The sequence below is a fragment of the Penicillium manginii genome, assembly GCF_028828005.1.
Source record: "Penicillium manginii strain IBT 31320 chromosome Unknown utg000004l:1.0-7231830.0:1.0-7236170.0, whole genome shotgun sequence".
In the NCBI taxonomy this organism is placed as follows: Eukaryota; Fungi; Ascomycota; class Eurotiomycetes; order Eurotiales; family Aspergillaceae; genus Penicillium; species Penicillium manginii.
The window spans coordinates 4,774,464-4,799,188 of NW_026643105.1; the positions used below are offsets into that span (position 1 = coordinate 4,774,464).

A 24,725-nucleotide genomic window follows, 5' to 3' on the forward strand; every position below is an offset into this window, starting at 1 on the left:
ACGATACAAGTGCGTCTCCCCGGGGCCATCCAGTGTGCTCCCCCCCGGAGTGGAGAAGGGGGTCCCCCTCGATCGCCAAATTTGGTTAAGTGTGAAATTGGTTCAAAAAGAGGCAAAATAAATTGATACAGAGAAATAAAAAATCATGATTAAATTAAAAATAAAGAATTCTAATTGCATGAACCCGCGCTAGGACACGCCTAGACAAAATAGATTCACGCCATCGTATGGTATCCAGGTTCACTTCGCCGTTTCAGCCTCTCTGGCGGGTGTTTGCAAGCATGAGCAACGGGCCTCTGCCGCAGCTCCCATTAAACCACCCCTCCTCGCCTGCTCTTCTCTCCACTCTCTTTCTTCTCAATTCATCTTCCTCTTCTACATTAAAAGAGATCCTGAGAAATTTCTTATTTATTCACCCGCCCCGCCTGGTGGACCTCATCTCTCGAACTATACTTTCTTCTTAGTTCTTCCCTTTCAACATTCTTCTCGGGTACCTCCCGTCCTTTATTGGTCTCTGACTCTCCTGCTTGTCTCACTTGGCCCTTCATCTTCCCGGCTTGTTTGAGAACGTGTTGTTCCTTTCACAGGTAGATGCGAGACCGCCTCTTTGCAGTCCCTCAACATTAACGCCATATCCCCTTCTTCTCTCTTCTCCTTCTTTCCTCTTTCTGGAAGTCTTCCTCCATCTCTCTTCCATCTTCGCTGCTTGAGAGCTATACTTGCGGATCTTTGAAATCAACTACTAGATTCCCGGGTATCTCCATCAGATCAGATCCTCCTTTTCTTTACTTCCTGGCTTGTTATCCTCCACATCCCACTCATCACATCATGGCCAGTCAAAAGATAGAGGATTCAACCCTTCTTCCCTCACCACCTGCTTCATCGGAAGGAGATTACCGCCCTGTCTACCCATCTACATACGGCCTGATTGACAACAGCATGGAGCAATTTCCGATGGTTGCAGAGTTTGACCCAAGCACTCCACCACACCAGATGGTGAGTTCCAAGTTTTGCCATGTTGTGTCGATATCTCAGAGAAACCTATCTAACAATATCTACCAGCTCTACGGCTCTCCCCCACAATATTACCAGCACATCCCTACTTCGCACCCGGTAAGCCATTTCCCTTGCCTGAAAGCATCTCTCCATACTAATGAACATTGAATATATAGATCCCAATAATGCTTAATAACCAGGCTCATACTCCACACATCATGGGGGCACATCTTCCAATGAGGATTCAATCTGCATCACCCCCATACTCGCCGTCACCACCTCGAAAGAGCTCAGCCAGAAGCAAAGCCAGAGCCATTCGCTCCCCAAAAGAGAAACGTGGCCGTGGCCACAGAAACACTGCAAGTGGAACGAAGACAAGAATCGCCCTTCCAGGGCCCCTGTCCGAGATTACCGCCCATTTCACAGATGTCCCAGTCCGGGATATGGAGGCCCATGTGAACCGACCAACACCGGCTCGGCTCGAAGAGGCCAGACTGAGAGGTTTGGCTGGAAACAAGGCAGTTGCTCGCCCCATGAATGCATTTATGCTTTATCGATCTGCCTACACAGCTCGTTGTAAGGAGTATCTGGGCATGGAAAACCACCAAGAGATTTCCAGGGCTATAGGTGCGAGTTGGCGGCTGGAGTCGGAATCCTTCAAAGGTCGATTCAACGAATGGTCGCGCATTGAGCGATCAAACCATGCAGTCGCTTTCCCCGGATACAAATTCCAGCCCAAAAAAGACACCGGAGTCGCACGACGAACAGAAATTGAGCTTACCCCTCCTCGCTCTTCTGTCTCAGCAGCTGGTGATATGGGTAGTCCTACTGACTGGGATGAACTTGAGCCTGAATTCTCACTGGCACCACCTTATCTGCATCGCCGCACGCAGAGCTTTGAGATATCGAGCCGATCCTCAAGCCCCTTCGAAAGCTACCATGGCCTCCCACCAACCCTCACATCAAGCTATGATGCAAACTGGAACACGAGCTTCCCCTCGCAAAGCCTCCCAACCAGCCTGTCCACGATCCACCCCGACATGCTCCAAGGCGCCAGCTTTGACAGCGATATCCACGGACTGCAGGATCTGTCCAATGATATGCCCAGCGGAATCAATGGAATTCCGGGTGGTAGTCATGACGATCTCTGCCAAACTTCTCAGTCTCTTCCAATCCTTATCAGCAATGAACACATGGACCCGCAGCTGCTGCAGTACAGCCAGAATCCTCCGACCACCTATGAACATGGAGTCATGTCGCCGGCTCACATCTACGGTTTTGAAGATGGCGGTTACATCTCCAACTCGATGCCTTCTGGTCACTCTAGCCCGAAGGCTTACATGGGAGGGTCATGGGAATACATAGATAACCCCCCCTACTTCAAGCTTTTAAAGTATACTAACAGGAGGACGATACCCATGATCGGAGACGACTCATGAAAAAAAGATCCATATCTACCGAATGGCACATCTAATGAGGCTGACTTACATTCAATTCCTGGCCAAGCACCGCTTGTTTCAGATGTTAGTTACGCCGGCGAGCTTTGTGGAATAAAGCCCGAACGGAATTGGGAGTTTAGGCGCTTTGGCGTCATGGACAATTGGATGCTTTTGCTTTTTTGTTTGTTTCATTCCTTCGTTGCTTTTTGGTTCTCCTTTCTTTATTCCCCTCAGATCTTCGTCGTCAGCTTTTTTGTCTTCTGTTTCCATTATGATATCTCCTTGTATCCCACAGTTTGTACATCCATTTTTGACGTTGTCTCTTTACCCTTTCTGTATCCCTTTCTAAATCGTTCTTACTTCCTGGGTGGCATCATGTCGGTTTTTATCTGCTTGGAGTGCTGGGCATGATTCTTAGATTTATGGATGGGCTCTTGTGCTTCTACGTTTTAGATTTCTGGTACCTAAAGAGGCGGGTGGAATAGTGTCTATTTCTTTTCAATGCACATGCAATTTACTTGTGTTCTCCTTCTTTGTTGGAACTCGATTTCCTTTTGTCCTTGCAGAGGTGAATATTGAGACTGTTGGGTGAATACATTTACCGGAGAGAAAAACATAAAAAAAAGGAAAGCAAATAAAATTGGCTTTGTCAATCTTTGATCTTCATTGAGCCGTTATCTTTCTACGGTAATTTCCCTTTAAACTTTTGCAAGTATGGAAGTACCATAAATTTAATTCGATTATTGTGTCACTCCTTTCAAAAAACCAACTTTCCATGATCTGGTTCGCTTTCTCCACCTTCTTGAACTCTTCTTGGACGATGAATAATTGTCAACAAAGGCCAAAAGCCCACCGCTTAGTTTCATTGACTACGCAAATTGTAATATTTCTATCTTTCTGCTCCCGAAAGAGTATTCAATAACCAAGGATACATCAGGAAAATCTCCTAAATGTATTCAGAACAATGAAACGATTGACCAAATGTGAAGCGCTAGATTGTATTCAGATAAAGACTGCTAGCTCGCAACTGTAGCCTTTGTCCTATCCTAGGAAGTCCTATTCATATTTTCTAAGATTTATCACATGGACTCATCATTAATATAATATAATTAGTAGAATATCGTCTTTCGGAAGTCTTTGTAAAACGAGAAATGATTCTTCAAGCCAGTGGCGCAAAGTGATGACTAGCCATGGCCAAACATTGCATTATGTTAAAATTCTCAAATAGCCAAAATGACCTTAAACGGAATGAGAGACAGTTCAAACAATTCACAATAACGTAGATAACAGTAAAAATCAAACACAATGATCTGACACAGCAAGAAAACATATCAACTTGTAATGCAACAACGGTTGCCTGGACCTTGCCCTAAGTCGGGCCCATAGCCATAGTAGACTCTCACCGCCCTCAGTCTGGCCCACCGCCAAAGCCGCCAAAGCGACGACCAAGGCTGGACGCCATCGTCGACACTCGATTCCCTCGGCCCTTTCGTTACTGCAATCGCATTTCATCGATTTCGATTCCATCTGCCCCGAACGATCCCAGGCAGGAACGCAAACCCACCCCAAAAACCCGCCCTCTCCTCCGACACCTTGCCCCGCACCTCCCCCCTCCACGAATTCCAAAAGCTATCACGACCAACCAACAAGATGTCGATTCCCAATGAAGCCCTGCAGAAGGTACGCAACGAGTATCTCCGAGCCCAGCTCCAGCCCAATGGTCACGCACACCGTTGGGCAGAGCCCCAACCAACCCAATCGAGCTGCTAACAAACGCGCCCGTAGCTCCTGCAAGAGATCGAGACACGCGCCCTTGCTTCGCAACAGCAGATGGGCATCACCAAAGCACAAATGACAGCCAAGCAACGCGATATCCGCATGCTGCAGTTGACCTCTAAAGAGTTGTCGGAATTGCCCTTGGAAACGAGGGTATACGAAGGCGTGGGCAAGATGTATGTTTTTTCTTCCCATCTTATCTGCCGCTTCTTTGCTTGCAAAGAATTCATTGTCGGGACCTATTGATCCTGTTGCTTTTTTTCGCTATTTTCTTCTTCTTTGGAATGGTACTCATCATACGCTTTAGGTTCGTCAATGTCCCCATCGATACCGTCAACAAGCGCCTCACTCGCGAGAGCTCCGAGGCTTCCACAGAAATCACCAACCTGGAGAAGAAGCTGCACTACCACGAGACTACACACAAAAACAGCCAGGAAAATCTGGAGCAGATTCTCAAGTCTGGCAGGGTATAGGTCGGTTGAGAAAGAGAGCCAGAAGCAGTGCTATCGGGGCCTTTACGCAGCGCAGGATGGGAATCTGAGTACGAACTGTTGTCAGACGAACAGCCATATTATTACAATGATTGGTACTTGATTCGAATTTATAGTCCGGGGTCTGATTAGAGACCGGAGAGGGCTCTTCGAAAAAAATCAAAAGCCTGGGCAAGTATGGCCGAGGAAGATGAGTCGAGGGAGTATTGTCAGATCTTAGATTCTGATTGATATTTTATTTGCTTCCTCGATGACATCGGATTGGATGGATGGATGCTCTGTGTGTACAGCGACTTGGATACCCAGGAGTTTTCGAAATTGATTGTATGCACAATGAACAAGCAAAGAATATTAGTCATGACTACCGCATACTGTCTTTGATAACCTATATATCTATTCTTTATAAACAGGAATATCAGGGAAATTGGCCTCATTGAATTGTCTTTATCTCTTTGCATCGTCATCATGCACCTGGCCATAAGGGTCGATGTTGACAGCCGGTGGGGCCAGGGCCGAGCGGAGCCTACCCGCATAGGGTGGAATGCACGCACGCCGAAGGCGGGCTTTGACACATTCCACCGTCTGCGAATAGGATTGATCGAGGAATGCAGAACGGTCAACGAATAAAAGTCGCATGTCTTCACCTTGCACAAGAGAGCTTCCATAAGCGGTCAGTAAGAGCCAGCACCAGGAAGGGTCTATTAAACCAATTCAGGCATGATGAACATACCAGAGCAAATGGGAGACGTCTCTTATATTAAGTAGTGGATCGCCCAGATCTCTAGTTCTCTTTTGCCTGTTTTACTGTATTGCATACTAGCCACACTACCGTCCCTCCAATCCAGACCGCAGGATGTGCTAGGCTTCGCACAGCCCTACATGTGTGGTATCTACCGAGAACAAGCCCTAATTGGAAGATGTGGCAGAAACCCCGGCAAATACGCCATGTCCTCGCCAGCGCCATTGGCGTCATTCTTGCGTTTTGGCTGCTGAGGACCTATCTGCATCTCACGCCTGTTCAGGTATGGCGGCGATCACCTGGTATTAAGAAATGACGTTCGATCACCCCCCGCTAACCGGCCCAGGTCCCTACCATGACACCGGATTCCGTGAACCGGTATCTTTCTGCGGTGAAATCCCTGGCAGCGAAACCGGATTTTGAAAGATTGGCTGTACCGGGATTCCATAATGATGGTGTCCCTAGATCGACGGCTGAATGTGACGAGCGCCGGCATACGGCCACGCTAGGCGTGTTGCCGAGTCTGCTTTTGCGGGATAATCTGACGCTGGCCGTTGAAGGTTTGATGGGTTATCCGCAAGTTGATCATGCGTTCAAGAGCCAGGATCTATCTCTGGAAGATTTTGTCGCGGAGAATTGGGCTGAGTTGGCTGGTTCGGGGGTTTGGCTTTCGGAGTATGAGGTTTACATCGTCGTCACTCGGGTGATTTACTATCCCTCGGGAACTCTGACCGAGCCAACGATTAGTTTCCTACGTGGGCGTATCTTCGACGCGCTGTGGAACCACCTGGATAACTATACGCTCGACTGGGACGAGGAGCCCATTGCCTTCCCCCGCATGCTTGATATCCCCGTTACTTGGAACGAGGACAGTAGATTCATCGGACCTGAGGACCCGCGAGTGATTATCGAAGATGGGGTCCTAGGTGCTGAGCCTGTAATCATTTTCAACATGCTCTCCGAAGAGGTAGACGGGGGTCGGGCGATGTGGGTGCATCGACCATTCTCGAACTCAACCAATCCCTTGACAATCCGGGGCGAAGTGCAAAGACTGGAAGAGAAGAACTGGGCGCCTTTTTTCCACTCGGAATCCTCCCTATATCATCAGCCCAGTCGCCACCTGAACTTCATCTACAGCCTGCAACCTCTCCGCATTATGCGCTGCCATATTCGCCATGGCATCTGTGATTGGACTTTCAAGCAAGAACTCCCCGCCAAAATGATCCACGACCACCCGGAAGTCCAAGGTGAAATGCGCGGCAGCACCAACTTCATCCAAGTCCACGAGTCAGACCCAGACATATCTCTCTGGGTCGGATTTGCACGCACACATCTGGACGGCATCTGCAGCAGCAACCCCAGCCCTAGCGGCTCCATCCACCGCCCAGAACTAGTCATTCTCGCAAATAGCGGATCAGAGTTCCATATCGTGTACACTAGCGAAGCGCTAGATTTCGGAACAGCCGTGCTGGACGAAGCTGCGCGCGAAGCGCCCTGCACTGAGGGCCAGATTCTGATACCGAATGGGATTGTGCGGTGGGATCAGGATCGGCGCGATCTGCTGCAGCTTGCGTTGAGCGTGAACGATCACACCACGCAGGTGCTTTCTATGCGCGGGGTGTCACAGCTCGTGCAGTCGCAGCCGTACCTGATGGAGTGGCGGAGGGCAGCCAGTCCAGACGGTGAGCCGTGGGGCCAACGGTGGTCAGCTGTGGGGGCCGATGTGGTCGGGTGTGCGGTGGTTGCGGCCAGGAATGACAGCATGCAGTATGGCGGCTGAGCAGATTAGAGAGTGCAGAGTACAGAGTGAAAAGGTACAAAAAGTACGAGAGAAGACCCTCGTGAATCATTGGGTCACGCGTGCCTTGGGTTCATCACGGGAACAGCCGACGGCGTCCCTTGGTTCCTACCTCGATGCCCGACTTCATTCCGACTTCATTCCAAACAGCGGCCTAAGGGGTAATGGAAGTTTGAAGTCCAAGTTGAGCACTGTTCACCTATTGGTGCGAGACGACAGCCCACCAAAGGTGGGGTATTGCTGTCAGATTCCTAAGGTTGGACTCAAGAGGCGCTCACTAGGGCTGGAAGCGCCCGGGAGGAAAAGGCTTGACGGAAATCCGCGACTGGCTATAATGGAAAAGAAGAGATGGTCTTGGGCGATTCGCAGAGTTTCCAGTGCTCCGTACCAGTAGTACTGGTCCAGTACTCCGTGCTATTACGGAGCAGTTCTAATACGACCTGGGCCCAAGAGTGGAGCCCTGCGGCCCTGCAGCGGTGGCTGGAGGCGATGATGTTATTCTATGCCCAAAACCTTGGAAGTAAAGAAGATGAGACAATTACATTCAATATTCAGGGGAGAGTGTGGCAAGGGAGAGGAAAAGAGTGAGGTAGAGGGAGAGAGGGGAGATGGAGTATAATACCAGTATACTCATGATAGTATACTAAATAGCCACGAGGCTCTCAGCTCAAGCAAGGAGAAGCGGGGCATGAAGCATAAAAATGCAAGATTCTCGCACTTCAATCTGACAGTTGATGAGGCTGAACTACAAATGATTGGGTGTCAAAGTCTTTTCGTAATCTTCCCGAATAAATACCGTCGTCACTCAGCCTTTTCCACCCTTCCAGCCCCTCCTCTCCTCCTCCTCATCTCTTCCTCTTCCCTCCTCTTCCACTTGTCCCTCTTCTCTCTCCCCCGCCGATCCCCACACTGATCTTTTCTGGCATTTCCTGCCTAAATTATCATTATTTATATTTTATTCTAGATTGTGGTCCTTCCCACACTACCTGGATCTTCTCGTCTCTCGCCTCTTCTGATCCCATCCCACCTCGTGTTCAGGTGTTGTGCTTGGACCGCTTGAGATCAGGACCGACAATTAGCACCAACACGATCCGCCACCCTCCCCCACATTCAACATTCTACCGTGCCCAAAATGCCTCAAGAATTCATTTTCGACTCCGATGACACCGACTATTCGGAGACCGATGTCTCCATCACCGGTCGTAAAGGTCGCACCTCAGTCCGACGCCGCTCTATCTCCCGCCACCGCCGCCCGGAGGTTGCCTCGGCCGCCTTCCTCCAACCCACGACCCATGCGACACGAGTGTATCGCTCAGCCTCGACAGGAGGGAATCGTCGTCGGGAGCGCGACCCCGGCCCCTCAGTCACAATCGTGAACGAGCTAGCCCAGCGCTCAAATAACAACGCCGCCAGCAAGCCCAAGATGAAGCAATCCAAAGTGATCGACGTCGACGATTTCGAAGAAGACGTGCACCGATCCCGCCGCCGCGCCGCCAGCGGAATCTCCCGCGACGCCTCCCCTTTCCAACCTCAACAGCGGGACCTGGAACTCCTCATGGAGCAGCGCCTGCTCGAGCGCAACGACAACCGCCAGGACCTCGAGCTCTTCAAGCAGCAGCAGGAGATCGAGCGGCTGGAGCGGCAACTGGAGAAACACCGCGAGCGTGTCGAGCCGCCGCGTGATTCTCGTGAGCTGCGCAGCCACCGTGCTGAGGAGGAGTGGTATGAGGATGAGATTAGCGAGCGCTTGCGCAAGCTTGAGAAGCAGGAGCGCAAGTCTCACAATGAAGAGGAGCGTCGTAAGGCGGATGCCCTGTGGCGCTTGAAGAAGTTTGAAGAAGAGTCTCACCTTGAGGAGGAGCAGCGGAAGGCGAATGCTCAGTGGCGCTTGAAGAAGTTTGAAGATGAGACTCGGCTTGAAGAGGAGCGTCGCAAGGCGGATGCCCAGTGGCGGCTCAAGAAGTTCGAGGAGGAAACTCATAACGCCGAGGAGCGCCGTAAGGCGGAGCATGAATGGCGTCTCAAGAGATTTGAGGAGGCGGAGAAGGAGGCTGCTGATCGCAAGGAGCTGAAGGAAAAGATGGAAGAGCTGAAACTCAAGGAGATGGCTCGTGAGAAGGAGGAGCGTGAGGAGCGTGAGAGGCTCAAGAAGGAGTTTATGGACGAACAGGCTCGCGCGGCGAAGGCGGCGCAGGAGAAGAGGGACAAGGAGATGCTCATGAAGAAGGCTGCCGTCGATGAGTGGAAGATGGAACAGGAAAAGGCCAAGCAGGCGGCTAAAGAGGCCCAAGAAAAGAAGGATAAGGAATTCCGTGAGCGTCTGCGCCACGAGTACGGATATAGCGAGGAAGAGATTGAGAAGATGCTCAACAAGGAGAAACATAAGAAGGAGGAACACAAGAAGCATGAGGAACACAAGCACGAAGAGCACAAGACCATTACTGAGGAGACGAAAACCACTTGGATCAAGGTACGATGAACTACTGATCTTGTCGGTGCTAGCTACTGGAACCTTGGCTAACCCTAATGTCAACTAGGTTCACCGGAAGCACTTGCTCCCCGAAACCTTGTTGGCGTACAACTTGCCTTGGGACTGGGACGAGGTAAGCAGCAACCCGATACAAACAGTCCTCCCCTCCTCCAATACTAAACCTCTACTACAGCGCGACTCCAACTACATCATCATCAAGAAATGGGTCACCGAGGACTTCCAGGAAGAACTCTTTGCCCACTCCCGCCGAATTCGCGAGGGCAAAATCATTGCCCAGACGTCCAGCTCCACAACCGAACTCAAGGTCAATGACCGCAAAAAGGACAAGATGTATCTGGTGCGGAAGAAGAGCCCCGGCCGGCGGTTTATGTTCGTCTAAATCTCATCTATCACGTCTTCGTCGTCTTCTTCCGTACTGGGATACGCCTTGGCCCAGTATGCATCTTCCATCTTCCATCTTCCATCGTCTTTCATCATCTGTGAAGAACGTGGTTTATACTTCGGCTACGGTTCGCCTTTGCTTTACGCTGCCTATTTATGAGACCCAGACAAACTGTTTTTGAATGTGTTGTTGTTATGCTGTCTTTTTCTCTTATGAGTTGGGATTCTTGAAACTGACAGTCACTACTGTGGTACAGTAACGAGATATGAGTTGATGACCTGTTTTTGCCATCCTTTCTGTTGCCTTTCTTTGTGTGTCATGTCAATCGCATCCATACGCCGCTCCATTCTATTTATTCAAACATCTATCTTCCCACATGTGTTTCGAGATCTTCCATGCGTTGTAGATTCTCACTGGCAGCATTCTCACCCCCTCCCCCTCCCCCCCATACCTGATGAGCCAGACACAAACAAGCAAAATGCAGTTCCGAACAAAAAAAAGTCAAGAACAAATCTTTCTTCCTTCTCCTTTCGTAAATATCAACGCCGGATGCAATATGCGCAGTCGAGAAATAATGGACCGCAGGCTGGAGCTGAGACTTTGAGCTGTTAATACAAGATATCAAATAGTGATACAAACAAATCCATGAAAAATTTACAAGCCCATCTCAGGCTTTTCCGCCCACCGCTTCTCCGCCCGAAGAATAAGCTCCTCATACACCGTCCACGCAAGGGCCGAGCTAAACGCCTTCCGAGCCATGCGCAGTCCCAGTCCACCGAAAAGACTGCGCATGCCATCTTCATGTATCATGATGCGCACCGCGCGGACCATGTTCCCATATTTGGCAGGCATGAGCTGCAGACGGGTTTTGACCGCATCGAACGGGTTCGTGATGGCCGTAGCAATACCGGCCGCCGCTGCACCGGAGACGAAATTGATCGACGGAGAAGATGACCGGGCCGGTGCGTCGCTATTTGAGTCCTTCACGGCTACGGGTGCAAGTCTTCGCTTCAGTTGCTCGTAGAAGAGGACGTAGAGACCGGCATAGGGGGCATCACGGGCTGCCGTTGCGCCGAATCCTGCGAATAGGCCGCGGAAACCTTCTGTGCGGACGATGTCGCGGCCGGCGCCGACGAGGCTGCGGTAGGCGTAGTAGTCGGATTCGTAGCGGACTTTGAGGACAGTGACGGGCATCATGACGAAGCCTGCGGCGACGCGGGCGATGGCGCCGGTGACGAGATTGGCGGAGTTGGAGAGTTTGGGGAGAGCGGAGGAGGAATGTGTTGTTGAGTTGGGGAGGACGGTGTGGGTGTTTGCTTGGGCGACTGTTTGGCGTAGAGCATTAAGGCTGGTGAAGTATAGGGCTGAGCCGAAGCCGGTACGAAGGGCTGAGGGGAGTGTGCCGCGCCATAATGAGCGGATGGGATGTGGAGAGGCGAGGATTGTCTTGAGGGTTGGCAGGAGGGTGGCGCCGTGTCCGGATTGCTGGACTCGCGTTTTGAGAAGGTCGGCGGGCTGGAGGAGGATGGAGGATGTGAGGCCTGAACAGAGACCAGCGGCGAAATGGAAGACGGTCTTGGATGCTGAGGGTTGAGGCTGAATATTAGCGTGGAGCTATTGCATGGGTATGCGCGAGGTAAGGCATTGCAGCGGGCGTACATTTAGAGGTACCAGTCTTGACCTGCGGCACTAAGGCGCTGTTATTCGACATTGCTTCAATGCCAGCTTCCGCGAGGCCCCCAGCGGTTGTGAATTGGTGGGAGACGGTTTATCGAGGCGATGAGTAACTGGGGATCGAATTGACTGGCATCGGAGTCGGAGTTGTGATGGGTGGACGAATGAAGTTTTCCGGTTCACCGCATACGGCGAGGAGAATGGAGGGAGATTGGAGGATCGGAATTGAGATAGGCGGAGCCAGCAGGAAACGGTGCGGTATGGAGAGGACAGGAATGGCCTAGACGGGTGGTCTAAGACAAGAGTTGAGAGTCGGGGGTTGACCGCTGGGCGTTGATGGGGAAGTCAAGTTGGGGTGAAGTCATCGGATCGGCTCGACCTCGGTATCGATAAGATACCATAGACTAGGACATTTATTGACCATAGTCCGTGATATAATCATATCCATCTATAAGTAAACTATAAATAATATAATCATAACACATAATTATCACATAATATCACCATAATACTCAGAATACTCAGAATGTCTCAAGTTCACCGCAACCGGCAAGTCACGGAGAGCCGCTGGCGCCAATCAGCAGTGCGCAATTGGACCAGTGGGATGCGACGTCATGGTCGACCACCTGCCCACTGCTCTGCCCTTTTCTGTTTTGTCATTTTGTCACCACTTTGGTTCTTCCCTTATAGACCCTTTCAAAATGCGGTGGCCTCTACCTCATATCCCGTATCCACGGGCGAAGCCTGGCTTCTGGAGTCCTGTTACTTCTACTTTGAACTGGTGCGAAGAGGTATGTAACATGTTTACTGTTATGCGACAGCTTGCAGCTTGGCCTTCTACCGGAGTCCCCGGACTAATTATCCCACCCTTGATTAGGACTACTATGTTACCGTTTACTCTGCTGAGATCGTGAACACTCTCACAAACCTATTATTTATGTGGTTAGGTGTCAAGGGCCTTCTCAGCTGTCGCCGCAATCAACATGACCAGATCTTCTCCGTCGCCCTATGGGGATATCTGGTAGTCGGTACTGGAAGCTTCCTTTTCCACTCTACCCTCAAATGTATGTCCTTGGAAAATCCCCCCGAGACCATGCCTGCTTCCAAGGTGGAGTGTGGTCTCTTTTGAGCTGCAGACAGACACCTAACTGTTGAAATCCCTTGCAGATCCCATGCAGCTAGTAGATGAGCTGTCTATGATCTACACGACCTGTCTGATGGCATACGCATCTTTTTCCTACCGACGCTCTGTGGCTTTTCGTGTATCTCTCGCCGTTGCCCTCACCAGTCTAGCCGTCTTCATCACCCTCTACTACCACTATCTCCAAGACCCAGTGTTCCATCAAAATGCCTACGCGCTCCTCACCTTCGTCGTTGTCGTCCGCAGCATGCACACCATGGAAACGACCCTGCGCCCTAAATGGCGCCACTCGCGCGAGGAGGATCGTCTAGAACGCCAGAAAAAGGGCCTACCGGTTCCGTCGAAAGAGCACCAGAACTACGAGAACGTGCGCGATCTGAAGACTCTCAAGACCATGTGGCTCATGGTTGGCTATGGTCTTACTATGTTCTTGGGCGGGTTCTTCATTTGGAACCTGGACAACCAGTTCTGTCCCCAGATCCGCCGGTGGCGCCACTCGGTGGGTTTACCGTGGGGGATATTCTTGGAGGGACATGGTTGGTGGTACGTGCAAGCATTCAAGTCCTTTAAAGCTTCTCATTCTTGCCATTCTTTTTAATTAACTCGTGCTTATCTCGTAGGCACATCATGACCGGTATCGGTGCGTACATGTACATCGTCTGGGGTATCTGGCTGCGACATTGCCTCAACAACAAACAAGATGAATATCATCTGCGCTGGGCGCGGGTCTGGCACATCCCTGAGGTGATTCGTACCACCGCGGTATCCGAAAACGGGATTGCTCCTCCAGCTAAAAAGTCCATCTGAACACGAAAAGCACGGTTGAAACATACCGTCCGTTTTGATTTGTTGCTAGTAAATGCCGAAATGTGATGATCCATTGGAAAGCGTGGAATGAATCTTTACCCTCGCCCGTTCTCGACCCTGGCTTCCGTCCCCATTCTTACCACCATTCTTGGCCGAGGGTTGCTTGGTTTCTCCTTGAGCTCGTCTGACATCCTACGTCCTGGTGACGAAAAACTTGCTGGCCTTAGAAATATCTCGCTAGCTGCGCAGGAAGAAACGTGGCGTGTGGTGCATTGTTGCTATAGACGGGAGTAGGACTCTTGGTTGCTGCTTTCTTTGAACTGATTTTGACCCGCTTCCTTGATTATACTGTATTCACATCCCTACGATACAAATTGAGATAAAAAGAATCAACTTTGTCTGGGGTTCTTTTCCAAGGTTGAAGTTGTGATATGCCGTTGATGTAGACCTTTTAGATATTAAATAAGATGTCAAAAAGACTTGGCTTAGCCCCTTCGTGTTCTCTAACGCTGATGCTGACTCCGTAGTGCAATCTAAAAGAAGTTCTAGATGAACAGATCGGCTTTGTATGTACAGGATATGTCTCTCCTCTCCTACTCAAGGCGCATGGCGCCCTTCTTTCCGAAGCCTTCTCCTCCTCCTCACTCAAAGCTTCGATTCGGGCTTACCGGCATCGGTTTTCTTAGGGCGACGTGCCGGTTCAGGAACGTGCTTCAGCCACTCCGCATCGATGGAAACCTTTTCAAGCTTGCTTTTCTTATTCCACGCGGACCAGAAACTCTCCTCCTCGTCTTTCCAGCGACGGAGCTCGGGTGCCATCCAGGAGACAGCAGCATCAGCACACTCATTAACTGCCTCTTGGGCAAGCAAATGGCCCTTGTCTTTGAGAAGGACATCACGCACGCGTCCAGCAGCGACACCGCCGCTACCGCCGAGGCCAACACCTGTGTGCTCGAGCTTATCGGCCATCATCCATGGCAGACACATGTCAGACTTGCCGCCGAAGATGTAAAGCACGCTCGGGCGAAGGAATGGCAGCTGCGAGAAGATGCGCAACGGCTCGGGCCGGTAGAAAGGGTATGACTGCTTGTTGTTCTCGTCTAGGTCTGGGTGTGTCACCCGATTTACAGGCTTGCCGCTACCGGGGATATGATTGTAGTTAGGTCGGGAGAAGGTAAAGACCTCATGATGGAGCGGGGTGCGCAGTGTAACGGGGGGGATTGTTCTTATCGGTGACGGTCTTGTCGTCGAGGGGATGGTGAAGGGTAGGAAGATCGCGCAAGCCATACTTAACCCAGCGATCGAGAACTCGGGGGGTCCCATGCCTGGTAGAATGGGCTACGCTTGAATCCTTCCTGTGCGGCCTGTCGCGAAGGCCACAGATCTCGCCGGTAAGTGGAGAGCTGGGTGGTCTTTGCGATGATTCGCTTGTTCTCCTCCAGGCTGAGTCCATCAAGCTGAGTGGTCTGCCGCTGGACAACCGGGTCGAGTAGGACCAGGGAGTGGAACAGCCGGGGGTGCATCAAGCTTAACTGCGTGCTACATATGACCATTGTCAGCATTTGGAGCAAGGTAGAGACGAGGGTACAGCAGCGCTGGGTACTAACAGGTGGGCACCGCCGAAGCTGTGGCCGACGCCGATAATGGGTCGTGGCATTTCGGCTCGCTTGACGTTGACCAGGTGGAGAAGGTCTCGAGGGTGGTCAAACCAGCTCGCTGTCAATAGTGGTTAATATGCCGATGTATGGTGAGACGGCAGGTCAAAGGTTACATACGATCATTGCCTAGAGTATGTTCGTTTAGCACGCTGCTCTCGCCTTCCCAGGCCACGTCGGCCATCCAGATACTGCGAATGCGAAATCCGGCATCTTTGGCTCTGGCGTGAATCTCCTCCCAGAGAGGCTCATACAGTTCCTAACAAACATGAGTTACTCGTGCTTTGGACGCGACTGGATTGGCTCGAGAAGTGTATTCGACACAACCCTGTTTGATTGTCATACCTTGGGAAAGCCATTTGCATGGGCAGCTAGAATGGTCACATCGCCAGGTTGCGGGCTGGGGTTATCGAGCGGAATGTATTGTTTCACGGCTAAGTTCAAAGGCTCTTCTTGGCTGTTTGCTGTGGCAGCGGGGTATTCGCGAATATGCTGGCCAGGAACGACGTGCTCAACGATACGGAAAGGAAAGGCCATGGTTGAGTAGGTGCGGAGGTGGAAAAGGACCGAGTCAGTGTCAGTACAAGTAGCAGTAGAACCCCGGAATATTAAACGGAGCTTAGTTGCCGACCAAGGCGGTTGAGCCGAGGCCCCTTTGGTGGCCAATCGAACTCCACATGCCCCAAGAACTGCCGGGGATCCACAAGTGTAGCGCATTGTGGTTGATTTGATGTGGTAGAAATTGAGAATGAATGGGAAGAATTTGGTTTGTAGCAGAAGTAGGGGAGACAATATCTGAGGGCGTTTGTTTGAGGCCTGGGGTTACTATGAAGTACAGTATGTACGAAGTAGTTACTCCGTAGTCAGTCACTCATTGGGCCCAGTTCGATTTCGTGCCAACAAGTGGTTGCCAACTCTTTCGAACCCTTCCATCCAATTGTACCATATCCCTTGATTCATTCTCGGATGTAATTGTGAGCTTTTAAAGTAGTCCAACTCATCTTCCCCAGATGTTTTATCAACTTCATTTCAAGTTGGGCGTCACCGTTCCCCGCGTGACCACGTGACCTGGCGTTGAGCAAACGCGCCCACGCGCGTGTTTGCTCAACTCGATCCCCTCCACCTCCACTTCACCAGAAGGCCTCATCACAACCAGTGCGATCTCGCTGGTTTGCCGCAATGGCGACGAACCAAGAATCAAAGCTCTTTGAGCAGTGCCGTATCTTCATCTTGTGCTCTCCCGAAATTTCCCTTGAAACAGCGCAGCAGGTACGTTCTTTTTCTCTTCCTTTTTTGCGCCGGAGCACGTAAGGTTCCAAGACTGATCTCATTTCCCTCTCAGCTTGCAGCGGTGATTGAAGAAAACAGTGGCGAACCGTCGATCTTCCAAAACAGTCCCGAGAAAACGGACGTCATCGAATGCACCCATATCGTTTCTAGCACCATCAACTTTCAATCTTACGATTACTTTTCCAACGCCCTGATCCCAATCGTCAAGCCCGCCTGGATCCAAACATCGCTTTCAAAACGCAAACTTGTGAACCCACGTCACTACAGCCCCGATCCTCGATTATTCTTGAATGATGTCGTTGTGACCTGCGGCGACATCCCGGAGGGCGACAAGGATGCAATTATCGGCGGAGTGCTGGCGAAAGGCGGCTTATATAGTCCTAGACTTAGCGCCATGGTCACTCATCTGGTAGACTTGACTGCCGACTCGGATAAAGCGCGCTTGGTAAAAGCCAAAGCAATGCGCACCAAAATCGTTTTACCCCACTGGTCAGTTTCGACTCAGGGCTACTTGTTAACGAAATTGTACTAACCTCAATAGGTTCGATGATTGCTTAAAGCTTGGTCAGCGCATTGATGAAAAGCCCTATATGTTGCCAGACCCTGAGATCTTACGCGCAGGGCCCAACGACCCCATTCGATGGAATGAAAATAGGGACGTTGCAGGCGCCTCGGCCCCTGCACCGCGTGAAATGCCTACCCCCTCGAGCACGCCAAATCAGCTCAAGGTTTTTGAGGGAAAACAGATCATGCTTTCACAAGATCTCGAAATTGGATCACATTTGCGACAATCCATAGAGGCGGTGCTCAACCAGAGCGGTGCCACCGTTACAAGCAATGTCGAGGACGCAGATTGGGTCGTTTGTAAGTTCCGAAAAGGAATCGTGTACCGACTTGCATCTCGCTTGGACAAAGTCGTCGGTAACCTTGCTTGGCTCTACTACCTGATGACATTCAACACATATACTCGTCCTTTGAGTCGACCTTTGCACTATCCAGTCTCTCCTGACCCAATTCCAGGGTTTAAGGGGCTGAAGATCAGTCTTTCAAATTATGTTGGCGAGGCAAGAATCTATCTTGAGAATCTGATAGCGGCGTCGGGAGCGGAGTGCACAAAGACTTTGAGACAGGAGAATACGCATTTGATCACTGCGCATGGAACTAGTGAGAAATGCAACGCGGCCCGGGAATGGGGACTCCAGGTTGTCAATCACTTGTGGTTGGAGGATAGCTATGCGAAATGGAAAGAACAGCCGGTTTCTGATCCTCGCTACAACCACTTCCCTTCGCGCACGAATTTGAGCGATATTGTTGGTCAGAAAATGTTGGACCCGGATGTTCTTAGGCAAGTTTTCTATCCTGAGGAGGGTGCTGGCTTGGTGCGGCCTATGCAGGTCAAGGATCAGAACACGACGCAATTACCGGATGAGGACCTCGAAGAAGATGAGGACAACTCGTCTGAGACCACACATGGAACCCCGCAACAAGCCAAGAAAGCTTCCCGCCAACCATCCGAGAAACGAGCGCTGCAAACGCCAGCGCGATCACGTCTCATTCCTGAAAACAAGGAGAATGAGACGCCTTCCTCCACCAGCAGCCGGAAATCTAAGGACGCAGCTACAGCACGTCTACATGAACTTGCCCCCGATCTTGCTCTCTACGAAAAGGAGAGGAAGCGCGTTGGTGGTGTTGTCTATGGAGGCAGACGAGTGTCTGACCCGGACCGGGTTAAGCTGTCGCATAACCCCAAGAAGCGTCGCTCTGCAGAACCCCAAGATGAGAGCGATGACGAGCTAGCTGCAGATACGAAGCGACAAAAGAGAAGCCGACCACCTATCAGCATGCACTTGATGATTACAGGTTACCAAAAGTGGGTTGGAAAAGGAAATGAGAAAAAGGAAGATGCAGACAAGGTATGGAAACACTATACAAAACGCTAGAACTACCCTTGGAAAACATGCTTACAGATCGATAGCGTCACCTTCGGGAACTCGGTATCATGGTCGTGCAAGATGCTCGCAGGTGCACACATCTCGCGGCGCCCACAATTCTGCGAACGACCAAGTTTGTGAATGCGCTTGCATATGCACCTGTGATTACAAGTACAGACTTTGTCACCAATTGTCTACAGCAAGATCAACTTCTCGACCCCGCTGACTTCCCTCTTGTTGACAAGGCAAATGAGAAGAAGTTCAAAATCTCCCTCAGCAAGGCGGCAGGAAATGCCAAAAAGAATAAGAACAAACTCTTGAGTGGCTACCGCATCTATTGCGTTGAAGACGTCCGCGGTGGCTTCGAAGCATTCAAGTCGATTGTCGATGCGAATGGAGGAGAATGCTTGCTTTTCCGTGGTCGACTTGCCCTAGCCAACAACTCTCGGCGCGAGGAGAGTGACGATGAGGAAAGTGAGGCCGATGACGACAATGATGACCGGGTGCAGAACGAGGTGTTCTTGCTCAGTTCCACCGAGCCAAAGCATGCTCGCCTTTGGCCTCGGTTTCGCCAAGTTGCGGGTGATATTAAGAAAAACCCCCGAATCGTCCGTGTCGATTGGCTTCTCGATATGGCCATGTCGCAGGAGTTGCGCGCGGCAGGTGAATATGAGGTGACAGAGGACATGGTCCAAGACGCAGACGACTGAAACTGAGAAGCTTCGAATTTTCCAGTATGCGGACCGATTGATGCGTTCGACCTGGCGCAGTCATGTACATGTTAGATAGTATTGATAGCCGAGATGATTGGAGGAGACTCTGGCTCTGAGCGTTTTCTTTTTGTCACGAATAGCCACGATCCATAGGAACAAACAAGTATTCAGAATTTGTCTTTTCTAGAAGAATTTGACACCTTCCTCGCCCTCATTGCCAAAGATCTGGATCTTGCCCCTCTTAACAAGAATATTTAGCGTCTTCATCATGACATCGTTATCCATCCCATGGAAATCTGCAGACAGACAGACAGTCAGTCAGTATTATTCCACGATTAAATTGAACCCGGCCAGTCCGGGAAATTTGAAGATCTCACCTTGTGATACTGTCGCCTCGCCCTGTACCAACTCATAGACCGTTAACACAGACCCCCGCTGACCAGTGTTCTCAACCCAATCCGCAACAACATCTGCCCATTCTTCCGGTCTTCTCCACCAGATATAAGCAACCGATTTGGGAGCCGCATTGCCTCCTGCATTCGCATCTAGCCACTCAGCCCGTCTTCCACCGCCGCCTTCCTCCTCGCTCTTCGCCATCCAATCCAACACATCACGGGCTGCGGCGAGGTCAAGACGTTTGCGCAAAGCCGTGTTGTGGAATAGCGGGCTATCTATAGCGTCGACTAGCGAGAGGCGGTATTGACGATGGTGCCGGCACCATGCTTGAATCAGTGAAGACCATTTCTCAAGCTGTGAGAGGCGGGTGTTGGTATTTGGTTGCGGGGTGAAGAAGGGCGGGAAATTATATGTTGGAGGGAAGGGGAATGATGTGGTTGTTGTTGTCATGGTGGTGATATTCACAGAGCTTCAACTTGAAAAGAGTAGAGCAGCAAGAGAATACGAAAAAAAGATCAGATGCAATGCGATGTGATGCGAATGGGTGATAAGAGAGCTCCGAGTTGGGGCGGAGTGGAGGAGGAGCGGAGTGGGGGGGACTTCAAGGAAAGACCCGCGCCATTTTAAAATATTCCACCGTCACTGGCACTCTTCAATTTCCACACCACCACCCTTACCTCACTCAATAATGGCCACACCACCTTCTAAGCGCCAAAAGCGCGAGGAATATCGCCGTAACCTCCAAAATCAATACCAAGCGCACCAGTCCCCCAATGTCGAGGTCGCCGAGATCAAGATGCCGCAGAAGAGGTTCTTCCGGCAGCGCGCGCATGCGAATCCTTTCTCCGATCACCACCTTGAATAGTATGTGTACCTTTTGAGTTCCAATCTAGCGCTTAGCAAAAGACCTTTGAGGTCATTGTGGTCCTTGTGTCTGTGCAGAGCTGCTTTCAACCAATGTTGAGCTAACTTATTCGTGAATAGTCCTATCAGTCCGGCGCATATGGACTGGTCCTCACATTACCCCGCCTTCCTAGATCCAGATACATCAAAGACAAACCTCGCCGGTGCGCGCAAGCTCTTGAAGGATGTCGAGGTGGTGGATATTGGGTGTGGATTTGGCGGATTGCTTGTTGGATTGGCACCTCTGTTGCCCGAGACATTGATGGTCGGTACGTTATTGGTCCCGAAAATCGAGCCGAAGCTCGAACTATCCCCAGCAGAACAATTTGATTTGAATATATGCTAATACCCACCCAGGAATGGAAATCCGCACGTCAGTCCTCGAATACGTCACATCACGCATCCACGCCCTGCGCATGCAACAGCAAAAGCTCAAGAGCGCCGCCGCCGGAACAGGGACCACAACGCAAGACTCAGATAATGCCGCCGAACAACCTGCCCTCGAAGACGAAGTCGGCAACACGACGGCCGTGGTTCCAGGAAACTACGAGAATATCAGCGGCATCCGCGCGAACACGATGAAGTTCCTTCCCAACTTCTTCGACCACCAGCAGCTCTCCAAGATCTTCGTCTGCTTCCCGGACCCGCATTTCAAGGCTCGCAAGCACAAGGCGCGCATTGTTTCTGAGTCACTGAATGCCGAGTACGCCTATGTTCTTCGGCCTGGTGGTCTGATGTACACTATCACCGACGTGGAGGAGTATCACTACTGGGTTCTGCGGCATTTCGAATACCAGTCTGAAGAAGAGAAAGCTAAGGGTGGTGTTAAGGACCTCTGGGAGCGACTTACGGATGAGGAGTTGGCTGCTGATCCCTGTGTGCATGTGATGAGCGTTGAGACTGAGGAGTCGAAGAAGGTCTCGCGCAACAATGGCAATAAGTACGTCGCCGTGTTCCGACGCAAGGCTGATCCTGAGTGGTCTACGTGATCTGGAGCGCGTATATAATTTTTTTTTTTCAAAAAGTTTATATTTGTCCTCTGCATAGAGAAAGGATTCCCGGTGTATAAGCATCTAACCGAACTCTCTATCGTATGCATTTGCAAAAGAATGAAATCATGAACGCTAAACAATCTGGCGCTTGATGAGACCGAACCCCAATGGAATAGAGAGAAAAAGGCTGGACAAAATCCCTGAAAAAGTAACACAAGTATGAAAGAAAAGTGAATGCGTCACATTGCGATCATAATCCGAAAAGAAAAGTCAGTAAGTCATCACGCAATAAATTCATCAAAGGGCATTTCAATCGCGGGAACTAAGTAGATTTGGGAGATGCTGATCATATCTCAGCACATCCCATGTGATTTCAAGCGTAAGGCCTCGCATCTTTCACAGATGGCGAGCTGGACGGGCCCACCAATGATACGACCCTTGGCTGTACGCTTAGGCTCGCCTTCACGGACAAAAAAGCGGCCGTCGGCCCCAAATCCGCTACCGCATTCATGGCAAGCAAAGCATTGCTCGTGCCATTGCCCGCCAATAGCGGTCACGACAACGTCGTCTAGGACATGCTGCTTGCAGCCCAGACAACGAGGGGCCGTACGGCGGCCATGGCATTTGAGGCACCAGGCAAAGCCATCCTTCTCTACGAAGGGGGTCTTTGAGTCAAAGGGCTGTAATAATAATCAGAATACTGGTGTCAAGTGTATGAGAGAGGGCAGTCAGAACTTACATCACCACACTCGGCGCAGAAGAAGTGACCGACATGCCATTCCGCACCACAGGCAACGACCACTTCTCCCTCAATGGGTGTCTTGCAACTCTTGCAGCGCGGGCTGAAGAATTCGTGGAAATCTAGATGGCAGTAAAAGCGAGGAACGGGCGATTCATCCGGGCTACTCTCAAGTCTTTCAGCGCGGCTAGCAAGCGGCTCTTCGTAGAAAGCAACGCATTCAAGAGCGGTGTGGCAGTGGAAGCAGATAAAGCACTCTGGGTGGAATCGGGCACCCCCAGCAGTCACGATCTTACCAGAGATCGGATGAGAGCATGACTCACAACTGGCCGTCGGGACACCGGATCGAGAGTACTGGGTACGCCAGCTGTTTTGTGGTTGCGATGCTTGCCTTGCAGGCGGCATCTGGCGATTCTGACCAGCTGCAGGCTGTTGCCTCGGTCTGGTAGGTTGGGTACTGTTGTGTTGTGGTGGCTGAGTAATTTCCGAAATAGTGGGCTCCTGGATATCAGGCACATTGATCACTGGTATCGAGGGAGGTTGGGAAACCTCGATGCTAGGTGTGACCTCGATGCTAGGTGTGACCTCAATGCTAGGTGTGACCTCAATGCTCGGAGCGACCTGGATGGTGGGGATTGGCGGTGTTGAGGATGCTGAATCGCGCTTGGGCTGTTCACTCGATTGCCATTTCGGATCAAAGCTAACAATTGGCCGGCCCATGCGATCGCTGACAGCTGAAGGCATAGGCAAGTTCTCGCTTCGATCCTTTAGCCTCTTGCTCGTTGCCGCACGAATATCATCGCTGCGGATTTCCTTGCCCTCTTTGGTGGGAAGCTCCTCTTCGCGGGAGCTAGGGGGTGTCGGGGGTAGAGGATCGTTCTCCATGTAGGTTGGATTTCGGGATTGGGTTGGGTCGTTCTCCATATAGGTCGGATTTCGGGATTGGGTCGGCGGGTTCTTATGAATGTCGAACTGGGAGATCCTATCTCGCACCGAGCCTTGCCCAGTTTTCCGATCTCGAAGCCAGGGAAGAGGTTTGTTGACACGCGGCAGAGCATTGCGAGGCTTATTACGCAACGCAGACGAGTCAGATCTGGTGAAGTCGGGGGTAGGCTCGACCGCTTCTTTGACTGGGTCGACAGGCTCCTCATATATGTGGTCGTCGGGATTTTTGAATACACCCTTGGAAGAATCACCACTGACTTGTCGAGGACGAGGAATACCACTGGGTTGCTCAACCTTGGGTGGACCTTCCCCGGGAAGCGCGAAATTGACTCTGCGATTCTTCTTTTGGCTCGTGCTAAGAGATGACCGTCTGCGGGCGGTTTTGTCGACAGTAGCATCGGCCAATTCAGGACTGGAGGGGCTACTAGAAGATCCGCTAGATCCAACGGAATGGCGAAATTTGTTTGTCAAGCTACTGGAGCTTCTTCGGAATTTGCTTCGAACAGACCCTTGCGAGGCAGCATCGGGGTTCTGGTAAGGGGCATATGGATTCTTGAAGGCTTGGCCAGGGTTTTGGTGCATCCATACGAGCTCCGTGGCCTCGTCCTGTGCAGCTTGATGAACACGAACATCGTCATCTTGAACGTTCATATCCTGAAGCGCATCACGGAGGTCTCGCGCTTCTTCCTTCTCATGACGGCGGTGGCCACTCTCCCGATACGAAGGCACGGGAGATGCGGCAACTGGTCGCGAGAAGACCTGGGATGGAAATACATGCTGTCTGACCGTGGCCGATTGGGGCTCCTGTGCGAGAGGACGCCCAACTGGGCCACCCTCTGTGATATGGGAGGTCGTGCGACGATGTGACAAGGCGCTGCCGGCGCGCGGTTCCTCTTCCGGGGGGCTGTTCTGTCGGTACATGGAGAAGGCGGATGCTGCACGGGGTGGGAGGTCATTTTGAAGATCAACAGTCGACGCGGCGGCTTTTCCGGGGAGGGGGCGAGATCCAGTGGGACGTGCAGGTCGATTTGTTCTCAGATCTTTGAGATAGTTTGCTATTGAAAGGTGACATTTAGCTAGATTCCTGCGACAAGGTTTCTTCTCAACTGGGGAAGTGGATGAAACGATCACGAGAACTTGCAAGGAATGAGTCACTCACCAACTTGGTCGCTAGACATGTAGGAAGGACCAGGCGGGGAGACCTTGCGCTGGCCGATGGGCTTGGTATGTTTGTACATGATGGTGGCGGAGCTATAAGATCCAGGTGGAATGGAATGGCGTTGAGGTCCCCAGGAGAGCAATCCGATCCGATCCAGCAATCCAGGGTTAGATACGACGTCAGGATCAGCCTAGGAATAAGTATGGGTATGAGCCTAAAGAGTTAGAGTTGACCAGCATCGCTGCCCAGTGACAAGTGGAGTTGTTGC

The 24,725-nt window shown here is 51.2% G+C and overlaps 11 protein-coding genes across 11 annotated transcripts; 7 read left to right on the forward strand and 4 right to left on the reverse strand.

Moving 5' to 3' along the window:
• Positions 1 to 828: 828 nt before the first annotated feature.
• N7533_005493 (HMG-box domain-containing protein) lies at positions 829 to 2,435 on the forward strand (the record flags this gene model as incomplete). The annotated part of the gene is made up of 3 exons (XM_057102143.1): positions 829 to 996; positions 1,063 to 1,113; positions 1,173 to 2,435. The coding sequence occupies 3 exons, from the start codon at positions 829 to 831 to the stop codon at positions 2,433 to 2,435; spliced, it is 1,482 nt and encodes a 493-aa protein (XP_056961773.1).
• A 1,650-nt stretch (positions 2,436 to 4,085) lies between these two features.
• N7533_005494 (putative prefoldin subunit 1) lies at positions 4,086 to 4,684 on the forward strand (the record flags this gene model as incomplete). The annotated part of the gene is made up of 3 exons (XM_057102144.1): positions 4,086 to 4,115; positions 4,221 to 4,387; positions 4,519 to 4,684. The coding sequence occupies 3 exons, from the start codon at positions 4,086 to 4,088 to the stop codon at positions 4,682 to 4,684; spliced, it is 363 nt and encodes a 120-aa protein (XP_056961774.1).
• A 1,112-nt stretch (positions 4,685 to 5,796) lies between these two features.
• Positions 5,797 to 7,221, forward strand: N7533_005495 (glycosyltransferase family 91 protein; the record flags this gene model as incomplete). Its single annotated transcript, XM_057102145.1, has 1 exon — positions 5,797 to 7,221. One exon carries the CDS (start codon positions 5,797 to 5,799, stop codon positions 7,219 to 7,221), a length of 1,425 nt encoding a protein of 474 aa, XP_056961775.1.
• A 1,150-nt stretch (positions 7,222 to 8,371) lies between these two features.
• On the forward strand, positions 8,372 to 10,109 carry N7533_005496 (uncharacterized protein; the record flags this gene model as incomplete). Its single annotated transcript, XM_057102146.1, has 3 exons — positions 8,372 to 9,709; positions 9,777 to 9,842; positions 9,903 to 10,109. 3 exons carry the CDS (start codon positions 8,372 to 8,374, stop codon positions 10,107 to 10,109), a joined length of 1,611 nt encoding a protein of 536 aa, XP_056961776.1.
• Positions 10,110 to 10,766: 657 nt separating this feature from the next.
• N7533_005497 (putative mitochondrial carrier protein) lies at positions 10,767 to 11,823 on the reverse strand (the record flags this gene model as incomplete). The annotated part of the gene is made up of 2 exons (XM_057102147.1): positions 10,767 to 11,695; positions 11,772 to 11,823. The coding sequence occupies 2 exons, from the start codon at positions 11,821 to 11,823 to the stop codon at positions 10,767 to 10,769; spliced, it is 981 nt and encodes a 326-aa protein (XP_056961777.1).
• Positions 11,824 to 12,487: 664 nt separating this feature from the next.
• On the forward strand, positions 12,488 to 13,734 carry N7533_005498 (ceramidase; the record flags this gene model as incomplete). The annotated part of the gene is made up of 4 exons (XM_057102148.1): positions 12,488 to 12,577; positions 12,664 to 12,850; positions 12,954 to 13,470; positions 13,548 to 13,734. 4 exons carry the CDS (start codon positions 12,488 to 12,490, stop codon positions 13,732 to 13,734), a joined length of 981 nt encoding a protein of 326 aa, XP_056961778.1.
• Positions 13,735 to 14,379: 645 nt separating this feature from the next.
• Positions 14,380 to 15,926, reverse strand: N7533_005499 (putative toxin biosynthesis protein; the record flags this gene model as incomplete). The annotated part of the gene is given in 5 exon segments (XM_057102149.1): positions 14,380 to 15,059; positions 15,077 to 15,273; positions 15,342 to 15,450; positions 15,510 to 15,648; positions 15,735 to 15,926. 5 exon segments carry the CDS (start codon positions 15,924 to 15,926, stop codon positions 14,380 to 14,382), a joined length of 1,317 nt encoding a protein of 438 aa, XP_056961779.1.
• Positions 15,927 to 16,568: 642 nt separating this feature from the next.
• On the forward strand, positions 16,569 to 19,320 carry N7533_005500 (uncharacterized protein; the record flags this gene model as incomplete). Its single annotated transcript, XM_057102150.1, has 4 exons — positions 16,569 to 16,658; positions 16,732 to 17,168; positions 17,221 to 18,592; positions 18,655 to 19,320. 4 exons carry the CDS (start codon positions 16,569 to 16,571, stop codon positions 19,318 to 19,320), a joined length of 2,565 nt encoding a protein of 854 aa, XP_056961780.1.
• A 186-nt stretch (positions 19,321 to 19,506) lies between these two features.
• N7533_005501 (ESCRT-II subunit protein VPS25) lies at positions 19,507 to 20,169 on the reverse strand (the record flags this gene model as incomplete). The annotated part of the gene is made up of 2 exons (XM_057102151.1): positions 19,507 to 19,619; positions 19,701 to 20,169. The coding sequence occupies 2 exons, from the start codon at positions 20,167 to 20,169 to the stop codon at positions 19,507 to 19,509; spliced, it is 582 nt and encodes a 193-aa protein (XP_056961781.1).
• Positions 20,170 to 20,407: 238 nt separating this feature from the next.
• trm8 (tRNA (guanine46-N7)-methyltransferase) lies at positions 20,408 to 21,611 on the forward strand (the record flags this gene model as incomplete). Its single annotated transcript, XM_057102152.1, has 3 exons — positions 20,408 to 20,583; positions 20,704 to 20,891; positions 20,980 to 21,611. The coding sequence occupies 3 exons, from the start codon at positions 20,408 to 20,410 to the stop codon at positions 21,609 to 21,611; spliced, it is 996 nt and encodes a 331-aa protein (XP_056961782.1).
• Positions 21,612 to 21,967: 356 nt separating this feature from the next.
• On the reverse strand, positions 21,968 to 24,548 carry N7533_005503 (LIM domain protein; the record flags this gene model as incomplete). The annotated part of the gene is made up of 3 exons (XM_057102153.1): positions 21,968 to 22,294; positions 22,354 to 24,353; positions 24,458 to 24,548. Coding segments are annotated over 3 exons (2,418 nt in total), but the record flags the coding sequence as incomplete, so codon positions are not given.
• Between the last annotated feature and the right edge of the window lie 177 nt (positions 24,549 to 24,725).